The sequence below is a fragment of the Chiloscyllium plagiosum genome, unplaced genomic scaffold (genome assembly GCF_037043375.1).
Source record: "Chiloscyllium plagiosum isolate Xiang-an unplaced genomic scaffold, Cpla_swu_hap1 HiC_scaffold_7, whole genome shotgun sequence".
NCBI lineage: Eukaryota > Metazoa > Chordata > Chondrichthyes > Orectolobiformes > Hemiscylliidae > Chiloscyllium > Chiloscyllium plagiosum.
Window position 1 is genome coordinate 11,754,436 of NW_028270145.1, and position 20,810 is coordinate 11,775,245.

Consider the following 20,810-nt stretch of genomic DNA (forward strand, 5'->3'; position numbering starts at 1 on the left):
ATGTCTTGGAAAGACAGGAGAATGCTGAAAAAGAAATGCCCGTTTGTCACTCTTTTAAAATTAAACTTGATGAATTTACTAAGTTGAGACTCTCAAAACAAGTGGACCATATGCATTGTCGAAATAAAATGAGATAATACAGACTAGTCAGCGTCTTTAATGCTTGAGTCTATGAAAACTAAACTTCGAATTAAGATAAGGGGAGGCACAACATTCCAATACATACAAATGTCTTTTGCTGAAAAAAGGCACAATGCATAATGACATTCTTGGCGAAAGGCAGATATTCAGTTTTCTGAACAGATACAAATCATAGCTTTTTTTTCTAAAGGGCACAGATATAAATAAGTATTTTGTTTCTAAAAAGATACCTTGGAGAATAATACATATGCAACTAACCCCAATCCCTGATAAATAACATAAAAAGGTTCAGCATATCTGAGATGTTTACTGCAAGGAACAGGGGCCAGCAATACAGTTCTGGTGTAGGGTTCTCAAGGAGAGAGCCTGAGAGATCAGGGGAAAGAGGAGTTCATAACCATTGGAGTCTATTTGGCTGATTGGTATGGCCAGAGTTAATTGCATTATTGAGCTAATGTTGACAATGGCGGTAATGTGCTGGAAGCACCGTATTTAAGCATTCTGCTTTTAGATCAATTGAAGCATTCTAATAAAGCAGCATTTTAAAAAAAAATCTATCTTTTCCTAAACTGTCAATTCTATAATCAAGTTCTGTAATCAATTCTGCAACTATTTTAACAATTCTATCATCTATTCAAATCTCTGCCATGCAAATTGTAGTCAGATGGCCAGTAGCAGAAACGGCTTTGCAGTTGGTTAACAGCTACAATCAAGCATGCTGGGAATTTTGGTTAGGCTAATTTAGACTGACTTCAGTTAAACTTCAGCCAGGACCTGCTGTGATCTGTAGTTTCCTGTGTTGACCAAAACTACCTTATATGGAGCATGGAATGTCACTGTTTATGGCTTGGTGTAAATATTTGCGAGCTGTTTATCAGTAAACTCCATTGGCTGAGATCAAACAATATGATCTGACTTTGATCAATTCATTGGTTGAGTGCCAGAGATCTTTCTTGAACGGATCACATTTCAGATAAATTAACAAAGGAATTTTACTCAGACAGAAGAAGAAACTGTCAAGGCCATATTGGACAAGCAGGTGCCCTTAAGTTACTTTCAGAGAGGACAAAGGAGAAACCTGCACAGAGAACAAAGTTGGCCACTTCATCCAAACTGAATTTATTGAGTTAGAGTTAGGATTAAATGTGGATTAAGTAAAAGAAAGATAAAGACAAGTTAAACGAAGTGAATTAAAGTTGAAGTTAGATGAAATAAGTAAGGGATGCAATGAATGTTTTATATTAATTATTGGTACTAAAATAGTTAAAATAAAGATGGGTTTATTCAATTAAATTCTCAGTCAGTTCCCTGCCTTTGTCTGTCACACAAATGAATACCTGGGTAAAACATTTGAGTACTTCTTTTTGGCCAACAAAATCTATAATCATGGGTATAAATTAATACCATTAAGCATAACCAAATTAGTTTGATTTATTGTAGTTCAATAGTCAAGGGAACTAACAGAAGGATGTTTTATGAAAGATAAGTCATCCAAAACCATCTGATTTTCTCCAAAATCTAGTTATGCAGGTACAGTATTGTCATCACTTTGGCACAAGAAAAGTTTTTAAAAATGTTGGAAAGTAATAGAATGACTCACATCTTAATAAACATAATTTTGACAATAAAGTACAGCCAAGACAGCTCAAGCATCAAAGCGCACAATCTAATGCAGGTCTGAACTAAGTTGTTTGACTAGATATTATAATTCATACAAATGATATTTAAATGAAAATTATTGAAAACAGAATAATCACGTCTTGGAAACTGAATAATGCTCAAAAGCCACTTGTGATCAGCTATGCCATTTGACTATCAAATATAAACACATTTAGTTTTATTAGAAATGTTTTTCCTTTTACATGCCCTCTCTATTGTCCTGATCTGTACAAGCCAAAATGCTTTGACAAAATGTGCCCTTCTTCAGCAATACTCAAAAATGATTGGCAACAGGAGCCATTTTTCAGATATTTAAACACAGTCTATCTTTGTGAAAATTTCCTCTATGACATTTGTTCATGTGTGCTGTGAAATAATGTTTTTTGCCCTCAGAAATATCTGAATTTTAATCTAGATCCTGCTCAAAATGCCTGTTGGTCTCCTGCCTTTTCCCTGCTTTTGAGTTTGCAAGATCTTCGTGGATATTACAGCCTAATGATATGCTTCCAAACCTGTAACTTGGAGGTTGACAGTTCAAATCTCACTAGGCTAGAGTTATGGAACTCAATTCATTTTCGGGTAAGTTCCAGTGCAATACGCTAAAACTCAATTCAATAACTCTGGTCAATTGTGAACAGACACCATGAAGAAAACCATAAAATCTACCAGACTATGAAAAATCCAAATGGTTCACTAATGCCCTTTAAGGACACGTTCTGTTAATGTGAGACAGGTAATTAATAATACCTTCCCAGAGTTACTTCCATCCCACAATTAAATAAAAAATATGCTGCTCTAAGAATCAATTGGATCTTCACTGCTTGCTCAGTAGTACTTTGTTGAATTTGAATCTAAATTGAAGTGTTAATCAGCAAAGATTCTTGTTTCTCCTTATGTATCCTTGGTTTTGAAAAGCAGACATTACCAAATGCTTTTTGTGCTGGTTTTGCAGTAGTGACTTAGCTAAAGTAAGACAGCAAAGGCATGAATGAATAGTAAGACAGATGCAAGAAGCCAAGCTTTGCCGATCCATTAAGTATACTGTGGGGAAGATGCTGCTTCTCATTTAGCACAGATAATCTTTTATTTGCTATATATTAATGTGAATCAGTTATAATATTTGTTATTCTACAGGAGCACATTTGGCCTTATAAAGTGTCATTTTTCATTGTTACCAAAATAATTGCTCAAAATCTTTCTTCAAAAACTTTGAAAATGAAAAACTTGCAATTAGAATACTTGACGAATGGCTTATGCCAGAAATGTCAATTCTCCTACTCTTCGGATGCTGCCTGACCTGCTGTGCTTTACCAGCACCACACTCTCGTCTCTGATTTGCAGTCTTCACTTTTTCCCATTCTTGCATTGATCTTTTGTAGTGAAGTTCAATTTTGTTTGAATTCCTCATGGTGGGAACATTGTCTCTTATATTACCATTATAAATTTCAGACAAGTCTCTTAATTATGTTTTTTTTTAAACTCAAGGAATTATGCATCCACTTAACTGGCAGAAAAATAGTCAAACTAAAACCTAAATATCTCAAGGTTGACCTATAGAAGGAAAGCATAACTTTAGATTAGATTACTTACAGCATGGAAACTGGCCCTTCAGCCCAACAAGTCCACACCAACCCTCCGAAGAGCAACCCACCTGGACCCCATTCCCCTACATTTACCCCTTCATCTAATACTACGGCCAATTTAGCATGGTCAATTCATTATCTATTTAATATTGTTGCAGATCTGAATTTATCCACTAAAGCTGATTTATTTCTCTATGCATTCATTATAATTAACAATGAATATGGCAACTTAAATAAGAACCTTGTGTGGGTGAAACTGATCAACATTGGCAGCACAAAATGGCATGGTAATGAATTGGAAGCCATTGTTCAAATGTTTAATTAACTTGAAAAATATTGAGGTTAAAACCTTGGCAAATAAAAAAAGAGAGAGAGAGAGAGAGAGGAAATGAGTACCCAAGAAAAGAGTTTAAAGTAATAATGATCAGCCTGTTTTGTTCTATTAGTGTAGACCAATTTCATCCCTTTTACATTTTGATTTTCTTTAATAAAAGAATGACAATTTTTAATGCTAAGTTTCAATAATTAATAACTATTTCTGAGCTGCCAATTGTTAGTTCACCCATTTATGCTGATCATGCCAAGGAATTTCTTTTCAGTGAAGGAAATCAAAAGTAAATTACCTTGCGTATTTATTTCGGAAGTCTATCCAAAAATAATGAACAAGTCTACCAAAGCTTTCCAATGTTTATGAGTTTGCAGTGCACAAGTTTGTTCCTGGGTTGCTGAATCAGTCATGGACAATATAATCAAGCTTTTGTGTCCAAGTTAAGAAATCTAGATATGTTCAACAGGCTACTTCAAATCAAATGAGGAGAAAGTGAGGACTGCAGATGCTGGAGATCAGAGGTGAAAATGTGTTGCTGGAAAAGCGCAGCAGGTCAGGCAGCATCCAGGGAACAGGAGAATCGATGTTTCGGGCATATGCTGTGTTTTTCCAGCAACACATTTTCAGCTACTTCAAATCAAATCAAATTTTAAAAGATATATTTAGTGCCTCAAATTACTAGGAATACAAAACTACTTTTTTTTAAATCACAAGGGATATGCAGTTAAGTATTTGTTTTCTATATCAAATTTAAATGGTGGAGTCATTAGACTTCTCTTCCAGAACGAAGTTAACTGGATCTGGAAACTACCCAAGAGTCAAGTAGAAAAGCATGAATAATTCATTCCTGCTTCACTCATACATTCCTTAGGGCAAGTTACCCTGTGTCACTGCACTAATATATATTCTCCACTTGATTCTGAAGCCATACAAACTTAAATCCTTTTAGGCCTCTCTAATCCTGATCAAGAGCAAAAACAAGACATCACCCTTTCAGAAAATGGCCACTACAATCACGAAAACACAGTCTCCTCCATATATCACTGATGCAAATCCATAACCTAACAAAAATAACTCATGGTCTTTTAATCACAAGTTTCTGAAACAGAAGGTGGTATTGGATCGGAAAAACACAATGTTGTTCTTCAGTATTGATTTCAGCGTGCTCCACCTACAGGATGCACCTCAGCAACCCACCACCACCCAGAAGGGCATAAAGCAACAAATACATAAAACTATTAACCCCAGGGTGACCCTTCAAATCACACAGCATTCTGACTTGGGCACACTTTGCAATTCTTTAAAGTGTAGCTGCAGCAAGTTTCTTGAACGTCTTATCAGACAGCAATGTGGATGCGTTTTCACACAGGCATGTCAAGTAGACCATGGATCACTACTAGTGGCAACTGGAGATGGGCGACAAATATTCATTTGCTAGATTTGCTAGAAATGGAACCCATTTTTAGATTTTGTTTTCAAAAATGAGACACTATAGGAGGCAATTTAGGAATAAATAAAGTGGCGCACAGAGGAAGTATGCCAACGTTGGTAAACCTGTCAACCTGTCTAGCCCCAGGGGGAGTCTGTGAGGGAGTATGATGAGAGTGAGCGCAATAAAATAAGATATGTTGCCTGTCTTCTCTTTGCTTCTCAAAAGATCATCCACACTGCAGACTGGATGGTGAGGAAAACAAAGCCTACCCCCTCCCAAACTCCAATTCTGCATGAATTCCAACAGAGCCAGTCCAGAGCCACCAAAGGTCAATGTAAGGCCGGTGTTCAAGCTTCTGCCCTCAGCTCAACCCTGGTCTTTACTTACTTTCCTGGTGATTAGGAGTTGGAGCCTCATTTGGCTCTCTACATAGCTGTTTCTTAAGCAAAAAAGCTAAAAATGTTTTAGCTCTGTTGTCTGTCTCTTTTTAAGTGATGTTTATCGATCAACCTCTTCTTTAAATTCTCACCTCATTGTTTACACATTTATTTTTAAATTCACATAAAGCATTGTGCTAAAGACTAGTTCTCTAAATTCTAATCACCAGCTCCTTCAGTGAGAAGGATATTGAAATGTGGCCCCTCATGCAAAAACATTTGAACAACCCTGCAGTAATGTTAAAGATGATAATGATCATACCTCACAATTCTCTGGTCAGAAAGTGCCTTTAAAACTGTGTCTATTTTTGGTCATCAAAAAACACAAGACAGACATTCAAGTGCTGTAGGCAGTGCACAGTAGAATCACAATTTTGAGCCTTGAATTATGAAAAATTATTGAAAACAATTTACCTTCCAGTCTAAAATAAGAGTCACCCAAGAGGTGACTGTAACAGCTTAGAATATCATAGGAGGGACTGAAAAAATGGACATGGAATGTACATAAAACTGCAGAGGAGAACCAAGGAGAGTCAGGTTCAAACTAGAGAGGAATAATTTTAGGACAATAATAAAAAATTACTTTTTGCATGAAGAAACTAAGAACACATGGAATGTAATACCAGATAAGTCTGGAGATAAATACCCTGAAATCATTTAAGAAACAACTGGGGAACATTAATATCGTACTGGACAGATGAACCAAGTTGCTCTTCCTCATCCATCATTATCTTATGAAGTTTTACCATCTAATTTGAGCTTCTGATGTTTCCAGAGCTTTCAGAATGTGTATATAAGCTACATTCTCCTTCAAAAACAGTGCTACAAACTTTAAAAAACAATGCTGTGTTTGAGTCACATATTTGTAACAAAGGTTTGTCACCCAAACCAATTTGAAATATTTAAAAAGACATTTCTGGCATCACTAAAACACTTTAATTTATTTTGTTCCGAAGACAGGTCGATAACTGAAACATCAAGTTTGTTTCTGTTTTTTTTTCCCTCCACTGATGCAGAGTGGCTGAATATTTCTTGCTTTTTCCTTTTTTTTAAACTCTCTGCATGCTGCCTGTATTGACAATGTGATTTTCAGCACTATGTCACTTGCTTTGCCTCAAATGGTCTTTTCAATTAAATGGTGACACAATGGTGCAGGCAAGATTCTCTAGAGAACCAGTTCAGTTTGTTTAATTGAAAATAGAATCACACATTTCCAGGAATTAAAAAATAATTTTTGTTCATGTTATTTTAAAAAATCTTGCTGAATTCCAGTTGCTCATGATCAGTATTATTTGCCTCAAACCAAGTGAGCAGCAGAGTTGCAATGCTTTTTTGTATCATGCTATCCCTATGATGCAATGTATAGCAAACCTTTACAGTAGTGCCATGAAAAGCAAAATTAAATCAGAATATTCATCGAAAGAACATTTAAATTTAATTCAGAAACTGGATATTCTGCAGCAGTGGAACCCCTGAAAATATTGAGCCTCAGAGACACATTCCAATATTCACAAACTGCCCAAGGTTTGTGCCCAACTTCCAAAACATGTCAACTAATTTAAGAAAAACAGGTTATCACTGTAAGAAAAAGATATTTAATAAATGCATCACAATACAAATAGTGTTAAGCTGGTTTAACACTGTCCACCTCCCAGACATCTCAGACTCAGGCACCTCAACTTCAAGGTTTATTGTCCAAAGGGAGTTGTGGTTACTTTTAGGATAGTGATAGTTCCAACTACCAAGACTATCCTACAAAAATATTTACAAAATTTGTGCTCGCTTCATTGATTTGAATAGATGCTAAGTAACTCCATTCTTGTCCAGTATACACAATGATGGTGGGTTACAATCAACTTAGCCAAATAATATTAAGCCCAGTGTATTCATGAGTCTCGGAAAGTGAGGAGTCATCTGAAAGATAGAGAAGCATAGGATCTCCATGCAAACATTAAAAGCATTTGAAAACACAGGAAAGAGTGACAATAAGATATAATCACTACCTGGGGATTGGGTGTTAAGCATTGAAGCAGAGGAAATCTTGGAGGAATCAGAAGAGTTATGAGCAGAATGAGCACCAACACTGGATTTCTGAGAGGAAGACCGAGAGGAACCAGGAGAGCAAGTTGCTGTGGCAGCAGCGGCTGTAGCAACAGGAGCCGAGGTGAGAAATTGTTGATCGCTGAGGTTAACCAGGGAATTCTTGCCATCCGGAATATGTCTGTTCATAGCATTCAAAATACTTTTGCCATTAACCCCTGCAGTGTTATTACAAAGACAACAAGGATTACATATAAATCCAAAGTAAGTGGAGAAACAATTTAACCATTCCCATGTCTTTATTTTATAGCAGGTTTGATTGAAACAAACTGACCAAATCACTAGGAGTTCCCTCAATACCTCTTTTATTCACTGATCCTAACACTTCGATGGAAAAACTGATCAAAATACAGTTAGCATTACAACAGTGTAGAAGCGAGATGATCTCTATCTCGATTAATCTTTTTGGAATTCACAATTTAGATCTCATGTTTACAAAGTGCAGTCCATTCATTGTCTAAAGTTGGCAATGTCCACAGAGCTAGTTACCCACCAGCAACTTATCCAAATTAATTATTTATTTCCTCTTTGGGCCTAGTGATTGCTAAAGGTCATGGGCAGCATCACAACTCAACCCACTCATGTGCTCGTCAAACATCCAGATTCAAACATTCAAAAGCAAAATACTGCGGACGTTGGAATTCTGAAATACAAACAGAAAATGCTGAACATATTCAGCAGGTCAGACAGAATCTGCAGAGAGAGAAGCGAAGTTAATGTGTCGGTTGACTGACCTGTCATCAGAACTGGGAAAGGTTAGAGTTGTGACAACCTTGAGCCTAGAGGCAAGATTAGTGGGGAACAGATGGAATTCCTGATGAAGGGCTTTTGCCCCACATGTCGATTTTCCTGCTCTTCGGATGTTCCCTGACCTGCCGTGCTTTTCCAGCACCACTGTAATCTTGATTCTAATTTCCAGTATCTGCAGTACCAACTTTCGTCTGGAGAACTAAAATGGCAAGCAACCAGACACTCACTTGTGGAATAACCTGAGATGCACTGCATAATTATCACTCAATCTATGTTTGGTCTCCCCAATCTTGCCTTACAGATGAAGGTGATTTATTTGCACTTCTTTCAAGCCCATAATTGCCATTCACCCCTTAAAATAACCTAATGAAATGAGATAAAGGTACAGGGTCTCAACTTCCAGCTAGATACAGTAAAGCTTTCTGTACTCATCACTAAAAACAATAATTTCACATCATGACCACTGACCCCATTTTTTCTTTCCCCAAACCCCACCCCCAGAGACCAGCTGTGAGTGACAACCATTTCACTGAAACCAGCTCGTGTTTTGTTTTTACTCCATGACCATCCTCGCATTTAAACATTGTCTTTATCATTTATTCTTCTGCTTTGGAGCTGTCACAATTCCCCCCTACCCCTTCATTCCTTGTTGCCTGTCTCTATGCTTACTCAGGACTTGTTACATCTTTACCATTTTCCAGTTCTGATGAAAGTTTAGGGACCAGAAATGCCACTTCATTTGTCTCTCCTCTGATGCTACCTAACCTGCTTAGTATTCCAAATATACTCTGCTCTTAAACCATGGCCTTGCTGAGTGAGAATTGAACTTGAATCTTTTTTGCCCATGACTTTGACCTAATGCATTTATCAACTCAGCCACAGATGTTGGTGACAGTTATTGAATCCTTAAATCACAGCAGGATATCAAAAGGCACTTACAGGCGTGTCAAAATAAAAACACATTTGGAGCCACAGCAAATAAAGAAAGCTAGCAAACTTCTAAGCACCTATATTTAGATAATAAAACTGGTGAGTACTGTACCTCATTAAATCCCTGGTTCCAAAATAAACACTTTATTAAGTTCAAATGCTGAACGCACTAATATTTCATACAGAGAAAACAATTCAACAATATAAATTGCAAATCATATATTGTTCCAATAATACCAAAACATATTGTCCTGAACAAAAGATACGGGTTTGCACTCCTGAATGACCCCGCACTCAAATCAGGTTTTAAATCCTGTTCTAGATGGAATCATGCATCAAACATAGACACATCAGTTTGGTGCTTGCTAGGACTACAACAATGTTAAACAAACTATCCTTGGAACTGTGCATTCAACTATGTCATAACTAAACAGCTTTCAGAGTGTTTCTAATCAATAATGAGGCCCAGATAGCTTTACCTCACCGCTTAAGGAAAGAAGGAAGGCCAGTGACTGGGGCTGCAGGCAAAAGAAAAAAGAACTCTACATAGTTTAGTTTAAAGGCAGCTTATAAAAGTAGATTTTATAGTGATTGACAACTCTGTCTCCTGAAAGTTGCCACATACTATGTAGTGGGTCCATCTGACAATTTCATCGAAACTCAGGCTGCATTGCTCAGTCAATTAGATAGAAACATAAGGGACCACTCAAGTGGAAAAAGTTCTGCAACTGAATTGACCATTGCATAAATACACATAACTTTCCAGTACCTACTCACTCCATCATTCTTTTAATAAGTGGCTCTCCTTAAAAAGAAAAATGAAAGATGTGTGTTTAAAAAAAAAACAACATAGTCCACAAATAGAATTTCCCAGTTGGCAAGTCTCTTCATCAGGCAACAACTGCTTTTGGTGGAAGGATTTCCCTCCTCCCACTGAGATGACAGGTTGACTGGTCATGTATGCCACATATCAACAGGCCCATTTGCAGTTAGGTTAATCTCAGTTAAAGTCAGATGGCATCCTTAAATCGATCCTGTAGGACCACAGTTTGCGGTGAAGTCAGCAGTCTGACCATGGGCTTTCCTTTTCAGAGCTTAATTCTAGTGGAAGCAGGAAGACAGTCATGTTGACTATGCCTCCACACCACCTCTTCCTGCCTCCAGCTTGCAACCTCGGGGTACACAAGATTCTGTCATATTTTGAGATTCTATTGATCAATCAGAAAGACTATTACATAGCTACACTGTTTGACAGTCAATTCATACCAGAACAATATCAGATCCATCAAGCTTTAAAGACATTTCTTACTTACATAATAACAAAAGATCATACCACATTGGAATCCCTTAAAGTGAGATTAGCTATAAAGATAATAATACATTACACAAAACTGCACAGAAACTAAAGATTCTACACTTGCAAAATGAGAATTACTTAGTGTGTTTACACATCTTCACTGCATCAACAATAAACTCACTTTACAGTCAAGAACTATAGCCATTCCGCAAAACATCATGGAACAGTAAGGTTCAAAACAAAGAAGGATGCATGATGTACCTGTAATGGGAGCACATGCTACTTCTGTCTGGAAGGAGATGCCAGCATCTATAGTTTTTGGTTCTATAACAGACAATAATTGAAAGCAATTTCATTTTACTACATCTTGTAACTTGTGCTTAGTTTTATTACTTAAATTCTTTTTGAAAGAAAAAGGATATGAAACAAGTAAAACAGATTACGGCAATTATGCTTTTTTTTAAACTAACTGAATCATAACTTATTCTTGCACTAATAGAAAGACTAATTATCCACTTGTGGTCACTAAATTATTCGTTATAAAGATATGTAACATAATTCCACAATATTCATTTAATTGGTCAACACAGCTGATCATGATAACTTGGTAAAATCAACAGGTTAATTTTTAAGATAACAAGATTTGACTTGACAAATGAGACCGCAACATTTTCATTGCTTTAAATTTACAAATAGTGCATGTTAATGTGCAGGCCTCTCTTTGAGAATCCCACACTTGTTATATCCTTCAAATTAACCAGGGGAAAGTAATTTTCAATTTGAAAGGTTAAAGATTGACACCTAGAATGTTAAACAAAAAAGAACAACCATATTGAACAGTTCATGCAAACACTGAATTCCACCGTAAAAGATGCATTTTGGGATTGTGAATGTTAAATTTAGCATTCAGTTTGTCAAACAATTGTAATTTACTTGCAGGCCTAAATCAACAGCACTAAGATAGCTTCGAAACTCAAAATATTTTTGGACACCTAAGTACCTGTTTTTTAGAAGCTTTAATGGAAAACATACTGGATTTCCACGAAAGGACTACTTTTCTTACACAAACTTCTGAACATATACACAAATTAATAATAGCACTGTTATAATTTACAAAGCTACAAGCAATATCTTTTTTACATGACAATGTTCATAATATCTGACTCCAATATTGTCTGGCTCCTTTGTTCAAGAGGTCCTCGGGGATAGGCCTAGTAATTACAGAACAGTTAGTCTGACTTCAGTGGTATACTGAAGTGTACGTTCCTGTTAAGTCCTGAGGAATAGAGGGGCCTTGGTGTACAAGCCCATAGATTCCTAAAGGTGTCAACACTGGTAGATGAAGTAGTTAAGGCAGCATAAGGGAAGATTCCTTCATTAGTTGAGGCAAGAAATATAGGAGCAAAGAAGTCTTGTTACAACTTTACAAAACTCTGTTTAGGTCACAGATTGAATATTGTATGCAGTTCTGGTCACCACAGGAACAGAAGGATGTGATTGCACTAGAGAGGGTGCAGAAAAGATTAATCAAAATGTTGCCTAGAATGAAAAAGTCTCTGTTATGAGGATAGATTGGGTAGTCTGGGTTTATTTTCCTTGGAGTAGAGGAGGCCAAGGCATGCAATATTACAAGAGACATAGACAGGGTACATTGTGGGAATCTTTTCCCTGTGGCAGAACTATCTAAGATCATACAGCATATGTTTAAGGTGAGGAACAAGTGGTTTAGAGGCGACCTGAGAAAAATACGGTGGAAAGGTGGTAGAAAGCTGGAACATGCTGCCTGAGAGGGTGATGAAGGTACGGAGTCTCAACATTTAAGAAGCTCCTGGATGAGCACTTAAAATGCCAAGGTGTAGTAGACCAAGGACCAGGTGCAAGTAAATGGGATTATTGTAGTTTAGTGTTTGCTAATGGGCATAGACATGAGACAGTGAAGAGCCACTTCCTTGCTGTATGGCTCTAGCCATAGAATACATTTATTTGGAACCTTATCTATTTTAAAGTAGTTTGACCAATTTACACAGACAGCCCAATCAATCATTTTAAAAAAAAAAGTAAAACCTGCTATTCTCCATTTGGCACTCTTCTTAGGCGTGGCAAAACTGGTAATATGTTGTAACGCTTTTGTCAGAAGTGATCAAAACCATAAATTTGAGGAATATGTCTATTATACAAGTAATCTTCTGATTGTTCTTTTTAACCTTGAAGGAAATACTGTGAAACCCATACCATTTAATCTCATACCATAAAGCTTTGGCATTCATTAAGAACTTCCCTTGTTCATAATGAAACTTACAAACTGCCTGTTCAGTAATGCAACACATCAGAATGGCATAGGCTAAATAAAAGGAGGCAGTGATTTTCAACTGTCATAAGAGTTCCACATTCAATGAATGATTCACTGCCCTTATTACATATCTGATTTCAGAGTCGGTTGAAATTCCATCCTCCCACAATGCGGCAACTGCAAAGTACCTTTTTAACACCTATACTCACCTAGGGGTTCTTGCGGTACAGTCACAGTGCCCCTACTTCCGAACCGGTTTCAAATCTAACCTGATCCAGAGATGTGTAATAACATTTTAGAACAGACTGATTAGTGAATACCTACACTTTAACAAGTCTGAACATGGAAACAGCACTTGCTTCCCAACAATGGCAGAAATTAATAAGTCTCCCAATGCTTTAAAATATGGTAACAATTCCACTTGTTAGAATGTTCTGGTTTCTCAATTTTTATCCAGATGACAGACGTTATCAAATTGTGCACATTTCTACATGAAACAATTTTAAAGTAAAATAGCAGTTAAATTTATTTAAAGTGTGTTTTGATACTAAGGTTGAAAATAGATACTTTACAAATGCAATTCTTTTTATTTACAAATAAATCTATCAACCAACATAAATATAACTTAGATTTGAAATTGTCAAGAATCTAAGTTGAACACAGTTCTTGTACTGTTTTAATGTTTAGGCTATAGGTATGATTTAAATCCAGGGTGGGATTTAGAAGAGTATTGCAAAATTCTGGTAAAATGTTAGTTCAGCTGGAATCTGAGGAAATACGTTAAAGATTGCATCAGTGATTATAGATTATTGGAAGTTTTGTAAACACTTGAAATTACTTTTAAAAAACACCGATTTTCACAAAGACTATGTGGAAAGTAGAGCCAGAGATATGGAATAAAATGAATGTTCATCAAATAACAGGAATTAGAACTAAGGTTAGATTACTTACAGTGTGGAAACAGGCCCTTCGGCCCAACAAGTCCACACCGACCCGCCGAAGTGCAACCCACCCAGACCCATTCCCCTACATTTACCCTTTCATCTAACACTATGGGCAATTTAGCATGGCCAATTCACCTAACCTGCTCATTTTTGGAGAGTGGGAGGAAACCGGAGCACCCGGAGGAAACCCACACAGACACGGTGAGAACGTGCAAACTCCACACAGTCGCCTGAGGCGGGAATTGAACCCGGGTCTCTGGCGCTGTGAGACAGCAGTGCTAACCACTGTGCCGCCCACAAATTAGTGGACAGGTGGCTGATCAGTACTACACTTGGCTGTCACTTTGAGGACAAGGAACTGTACTTGATGACATTAGGATTGAGGAAGGTTGTTCCATTTGAAAGTAGGACACTATGGCTAAGGGGTGGCAGCCTGGCTCATTAATCTGAACAGTGTGCACCAGTCATGGAATAGACAGTTTTAAAAGGAATTCGACCAGGTAAAAAAAAAACTAAAAATATACTCCAGAGTACCTTAACACAATCTGCTCATTCCAGTCATTAGTCTAGTACATGCTCTCTGAACTGCTTCCAATAAATTAGCAGCCTTTCTAAGTATGGAAGTATGTGATAGCTTCATATTAGCTACACCAGGTAGCTTGAAAGAGATGAAGATGGATGGCAATGGCAGGCGCTCAAGAGAAAAAAAAACCCAGATGTTGGTTAAAAGCTACAGAACTCAGCTGGGCATTCATTTAAATGCTTTTTGAGGAAAAGCTAGAGATTTACAGAAACATGATGGGTAAAGCACTTCAACTTATACAGAAGATTAAAGAAATGCTTCACAGGAGGATATCAGCTTGAGTAGCTGTCCTAATGATGTTATTTCTCCTGTGCCCATTGTATGTCTGCTTGTCAGCACAAAACACCATAGAAACGAATCTGAATAGGTTTTGTCCACTAACCCATTAATGTGCAAAATCTCAAACAACTGATCTGGATACTTGCTGTGGAACATAATCTTTCCAATGTTTTACAAACTGAATTATAATAACCACAGGATGCACATTCATAGAAACACAGGAAATGGGAGGAGCAGGCAATTCAGCCCTTCGAACCTGCTGATAACTGATAGTTCATAGCTGGTCATCTAACACAGTATCTTATTCCTAATTTCTTGCTATACTCTTTGGTCATTTTAGCCCCCAACAACTAGAGCAAACTCCATCTTGAATACTTTCAATGTTTTGACCTCTACCATTTTCTGTGAAAGAAAACTGCATAGTCTCACTACTCTCTGGGTGAAGAAATTCCTCTTCATCTCAGCCCTAAATGGCTCACCCTGTATCCTTAGGGTGACCTTTGGTTCTGAACTTCTGAGTCATTGGAAACATTCTTCCTGCATTCATCCTGTCTAGTCCTGATAAGATTTGATTGGTTTCTATGAAAATCTCTGCTCATTCTTCTAATCGGTAATGAATATAGCTCTAAACAATCCAATCTCTATTCATACATCAATCCTCTCAAGCCAGGAATCAGTCTGGTAAATCTTTGTGGCACTCCCTCAATAGGAAGAACATCCTTCCTCAGGTAAGGAGACTGAAACAGCACACAATACTGCAGATGTGACCTTACCAAGGGCCCATACAATTGCAGCAAGATATTCCTGCCCCTGTACTCTAATCCTCTCACTAGGAAGGCCAACATACATTTGTTTTTTTCATCACCTGCTGCATCTACTTGTTCACATGTGGCGACTGCTATAGAAGGACACCCAGTTCTCATTGTACATACTCCTTTCCCGATCTATCACCATTCAGATAATAATCTACCTTTCTCTTTTTACTACCAAAGTGGATAACCTCACATTTATCCACATTACATGGCATCTGCCATGCATTTGCTCAGTTACGCAGCTTGTACAGTGAAACACCTCTGCATTCTCCTCACTGCTCACCCTTCCAGCAAGCTTTGCGTTGTTGCAAACTTGAAGATGCACGGGGATATCTTTGTTATCTACGTGGGATAGGGGCATGGACCTCCAAGAATAACACAAGGGGTCGAGTCAATTCAGGAATTAAAGTTCTTGAGTCTGGAGTCAACCTGGGAGTATGTGGATAGGAACTGCCTTTAGTTGCCTCATTTAAATTGTCAATCTATATTATGCATAGCTGGGATCAAAGTACTTATCTCCGTGGTAGGTCACTAGTCACCGACTGCTACTTTGAAGACAAAAGACCCATTAATTATTTCTTTGTTTCTTGACAGGCAACCAGTTCTCTAACCTTCTCAAGATACTAACCCCAATTCATGTGCTTTAAGTTTACATGTTAGTCTCGTATGTGAGACCTTACCAAAAACCTTCTGAAAGTCCAAGTAAACTAAATCCTCTGGCTTCCCTTTGTTAATTCTACTAGCTACATCCTCAAAATACTTTCAGTAGATTTATCAAGCATGATTTCTCTTTCACAATCCAATGCGGACTCTGCCTAATCCTGCTACTATTTTCGAAGCGCTCTACCAAATCTTGTATAATGGCCTCTAGCAATTTAATTACTACCCATTTATAAACTACTACAAACAGAAGACTGAATGGAAAGAAAACCTTATTCATGACTTGTTAATTGTCAATTGTGCTTGCTTAACATTTCTGTACCAACCAAAGAGTTCATGTTTTCTTCAAAAAGAAAGGTACAATTTGAAAAGGCAAGGGATCCTGGAGAGGAGAGGAAATGAATGATAAACGGATCTGAAGATACTCATGTGACAAAGTAATTATATTTTCAAAACCTAGTATAAAGCAGTGCCACCTTATTACAGCTATTTGGTCTGGATAAAACTCTATCTGGCAAGGTCAGACTTGGGTTTACTACAAAATGAACATTGGCAGCAGCTCCAGCTAAAGGGCATGAACACAGGACAGCCTCCCTGGCAAGCCATATCAAAAATGGGCACAAAACTCTCACGACGGCATTGGACATGATTATTGTGCAGGGGTCTGACTTGCTTACTGCGAGTGCTGCAGCTAACTCCAGCTAAGAAGCCATGCTCTGCTCTTTCATCAACCAGCCACTAAAGACATTCCAGCATTGTGAGAGACTTGCTTTTGATCATCAAGGCTGCACAGTAGTTCCCAAGGCCAACTCCTTTCACGCCCAATACAATTCCAGATTAATAAGCCTGGCTACTGAGAACAATTCTCTTAATTATGCAGCCAACAATTTTCCCATCACAGGAGACAACTGCCAGTAATCACAACCCACCAGTTCCCCATGCCCCTCAGAGTAGTGTCAACAATACAGCATCCAACTCTCTGAGTCAATAAATGTGGAGAGCAATAGTTCTCTTTAAACCTGTGCTGTTCTGTATGGACAGCTTCTGCAATACACATAATGTTACATTTCGAACATACTGGGCAATCATTAATGAAGATCCTGACTTCTGATCTTCCCTCCATCATATCTGAATTGAAGGTTTTAGCCTGGAATGCTGCTCCCCCGTTGTTCCTTTTACACATTCTCCCAAATGCTTGTTTGCTCGAATGCTTGCAACTGTTAGAGTCATAGAGATGTACAGCATGGAAACAAACCCTTCGGTCCAACTCGTCCATGCTGACCAGATATCCCAACCCAATCTAGTCCACCTGCCAGCACCCGGCCCATATACCTCCAAATCCTTCCTATTCATATACCCATCCAAATGCCTCTTAAATGTTGCAATTGTACCAGCCTCCACCACTTCCTCTGGCAGCTCATTCCATACACATACCACCCTCTGCGTGAAAAAGTTGCCCCTTAGGTCTCTTTTATATCTTTCCCCTCTCACCCTAAACCTATGCCCTCTAGTTCTGGACTACCCCACCCCAGGAGAAAAAAACTTTGCCTAATTGCCGTGTTCATGCCCTTCATAATTTTGTAAACCTCTATAAGGTCACCCCTCAGCCTCCAATGCTCCAGGGAAGACAGCCCCAGACTGCTCAGCCTCTCCCTGTAGCTCAAATCCTCCAACCCTGGCAACATCCTTGTAAATCTTTTCTGAACCCTTTCAAGTTTCACAACATATTTCCGATAGGAAGGAGACCAGAATTGTACGCAATATTCCAACAGTGGCCTAACTAATGTCCTGTACAGCTGCAACATGACCTCCCAACTCCTGTACTCAATACTCTGACCAATAAAGGAAAGCCTTCCTCACTATCCTATCTACCTGCGACTCCACTTTCAAGGAGCTATGAACCTGCAACCTGCACTCTCTGTTCAGCAACACTCCCTAGGACCTTACCATTAAGTGTATAAGTCCTGCTAAGATTTGTTTTCCCAAAATGCAGCACCTCGCATTTAACCTGATTAAACTCCATTTTATCTGAATTAAACTCCATGACTGACAAATATTCTGAAAGCAGTAAAGCTTTTAAAGAAGTAAGCTCACTTGTCTTATGAATTTCTAGGATCCAATGTCTTTTTCCACTGTTGTTTTACATGGTGATATTTAAGCAATTATCACTATGTTATATAAGCTTGATCAGATGGGCCAATAGGCTGAGGAGTGGCAGACGGAGTAGATTTCAGATAAATGCGAGGTGCTGCATTTTGGGAAAGCAAATCTTAGCAGGACTTATACACTTAATGGTAAGGTCCTAGGGTGTGTTGCTGAACAAAGAGACCTTGGAGTGCAGGTTCATAGCTCCTTGAAAGTGGAGTCACAGGTAGATAGGTGATGCTTGGTATGCTTTCCTTTATTGGTCAGAGTTTGAGTACAGGAGTTGGGAGATCATGTTGCAGCTGTACAGGACATTGGTTAGTTGGAATACTGCATGCAATTCTAGTCTCCTTCCTATCGGAAAGATGTTGTGAAACTTGAAAGGATTTACAAGGATGTTGCCAGGGTTGGAGGATTTGAGCTATAGGGAGAGGCTGAACAGGCGGGGGCTGTATGCTCTGAAGCGCCGGAGGCTGAGGGGTGACCATAGAGGTTTACAAAATTGAGGGGCATGAATAGGATAAATAGACAAAGTGTTTTCCCTGGGGTAAAGGAGTCCAGAATTAGAGGGCATAGGTTTAGAGTGAGATAGAAGTGATCTAAGGGGCAACCTTTTTCACACAGAGGGTGGGACGTGTATGGCATGAGCTGTGAGAGGAAGTGGTGGAGGCTGGTACAATTGCAACATTTAAAAGGCATCTGGATGGGTATATGAATTGGAAGGGTTTGGAGAGATATGGGCCAGTTGCTAGCAGGTAAACTAGATTAGGTTGGGATATCTGGTCAGCATGGACGGGTTGGACCGAAGGGTCTGTTTCCATACTGTGCATCTCTATGACTCGATAATCAAGCTCAATCATCTAATGGTTGGGGTAGAGTGCTGTCACCAATTCTCCTTTGTAAAAACATTTAAATCAACCTGCTGCAATACATATATCTAAAGCAGGTGGGACTTGGCCTTCTCGCCCAGAGGGAAGGATACTACCCTTGTTCCAGCATGGTACTCCTTACTAGGTATCTGGTCGTCAACAATAGACTATCAACCACGAGTGAGTTTTAAGCAGCAGCAGTATTTGTCTTAACAAAATGAAGTTCATTGTATAATTGCAATTGATACAAATCACATGAGCTAATTAAGCATAATTGCAAAGACAAGCAGAAAACATTGATAACCGCGTTCTCTATTTGAATCACAAGCAAGATTCCCTTTTTCCCCAGCCAAGACTGCAGGAAATCAGACTGGGTAGAGCTTAATACGTCACATCTCTGAGATAACAGAATCTAACTATCACCCCATGAATTTCAATGGCTTGATCATTACTGAATTTTACACCATCATCATCCTAGGTAACAGCACCATTAAACAGAAGCTGAACAGGACCAGCCGTGTAAATGTTATGGCTACAAGAGCAAGTTGGAGTCTAGGAATTCTGCAGCAAGTATTTTACCTCTCGACTCCCTGAAGCCCATGCACCATAAATATCAGAGGTGTGAAAGAATACTCATCACTTGCCTGGATGACTGCATTTCCAGCAACATGCAAGAAGCACAACACCATACAGGAGAAAGCAGTCCCTTGATATGTGCACCATCCAGGTGTTAGATTTGGAGGTAGGAGAGCACTTTAGTGATAGTGACCACAATTCAGTTATGTTTACTTTAGTGATGGAAAGGGTTAGGCATACTCTGCAGGGCAAATGTTATAGCTGGGCAAAGGCAATTACAATACGATTAGGCAAGATTTAGAGTGCATATGATGGGGAAGGAAACTGCGGGGGATGGGCACAGTTGAAATGTGGAGCTTATTCAAGGAACAGCAACTGATCAGTATGTACCTGTCAGGCAGGGAGGAAGTTGTCGAGCGCGGGAGCTGTGGTTTATTAAGGAAGTTCAATCTCTTGTCAAGAGGAAGAAGGTGGCTTATGTTAGGATGAGATGTGATGGCTCAGTTAGGGAACTTGAAAGTTACAAGTTAGCCAGGAAAGACCTAAAGAGAGTGTTAAGAGGAGCCAGGAGGGGACATGAGATGTCGTTGGCGGATAGGATTAAGGAAAACCCTAAGGCTTGCTATCGGTATATCAGGAATAAAAGAATGACTAGAGTAAGATTAGGGCCAATCAAGCATAGTAGTGGGAAGTTGTGTGTGGAGTCAGAGGAGATAGGGAAGTGCTGAATGAATACTTTTTGTCAGTATGCACACTAGAAAAAAAAGACAATGTGGTCAAGGAGAATATAGAGATACAGGCCACTAGACTAGATGGGATTGATGTGCATAAGGAGGAGGTGTTAGCAGTTCTGGAAAGTGTAAAAATAGATAAGTCCCTGGGCTGGATGGGATTTATCCCAGGATTCTCTGGAAAGCCAGGGAGGAGATTGCTCAGCCTTTGGCTTTGGTCTTTATGTCATAATTGTCTACAGGAATAGTGCCAGAAGACTGGAG

At 38.6% G+C, this 20,810-nt stretch overlaps 1 protein-coding gene across 8 annotated transcripts in view; it reads right to left on the minus strand.

Annotated features, from left to right (window-relative positions):
- dgkg (diacylglycerol kinase, gamma) overlaps positions 1-20,810 on the minus strand; it is a 546,249-nt gene that overhangs the window by 356,215 nt on the left and 169,224 nt on the right. For 5 of the 8 annotated variants that reach the window (XM_087988715.1, XM_043693004.2, XM_087988714.1 and 2 more), the window contains 2 exons: positions 10,919-10,981; positions 7,584-7,838 (listed from right to left, as the gene is read on the minus strand). The exons of 1 other annotated variant lie outside the window; for it this stretch is intronic. In XM_087988715.1, the coding sequence (XP_087844841.1) occupies positions 7,584-7,838; positions 10,919-10,981 (318 nt within the window). The remainder of the gene's footprint in view (positions 1-7,583; positions 7,839-10,918; positions 10,982-20,810) is intronic. 2 more of the 8 variants (XM_087988717.1, XM_087988718.1) reach the window with 1 other exon arrangement.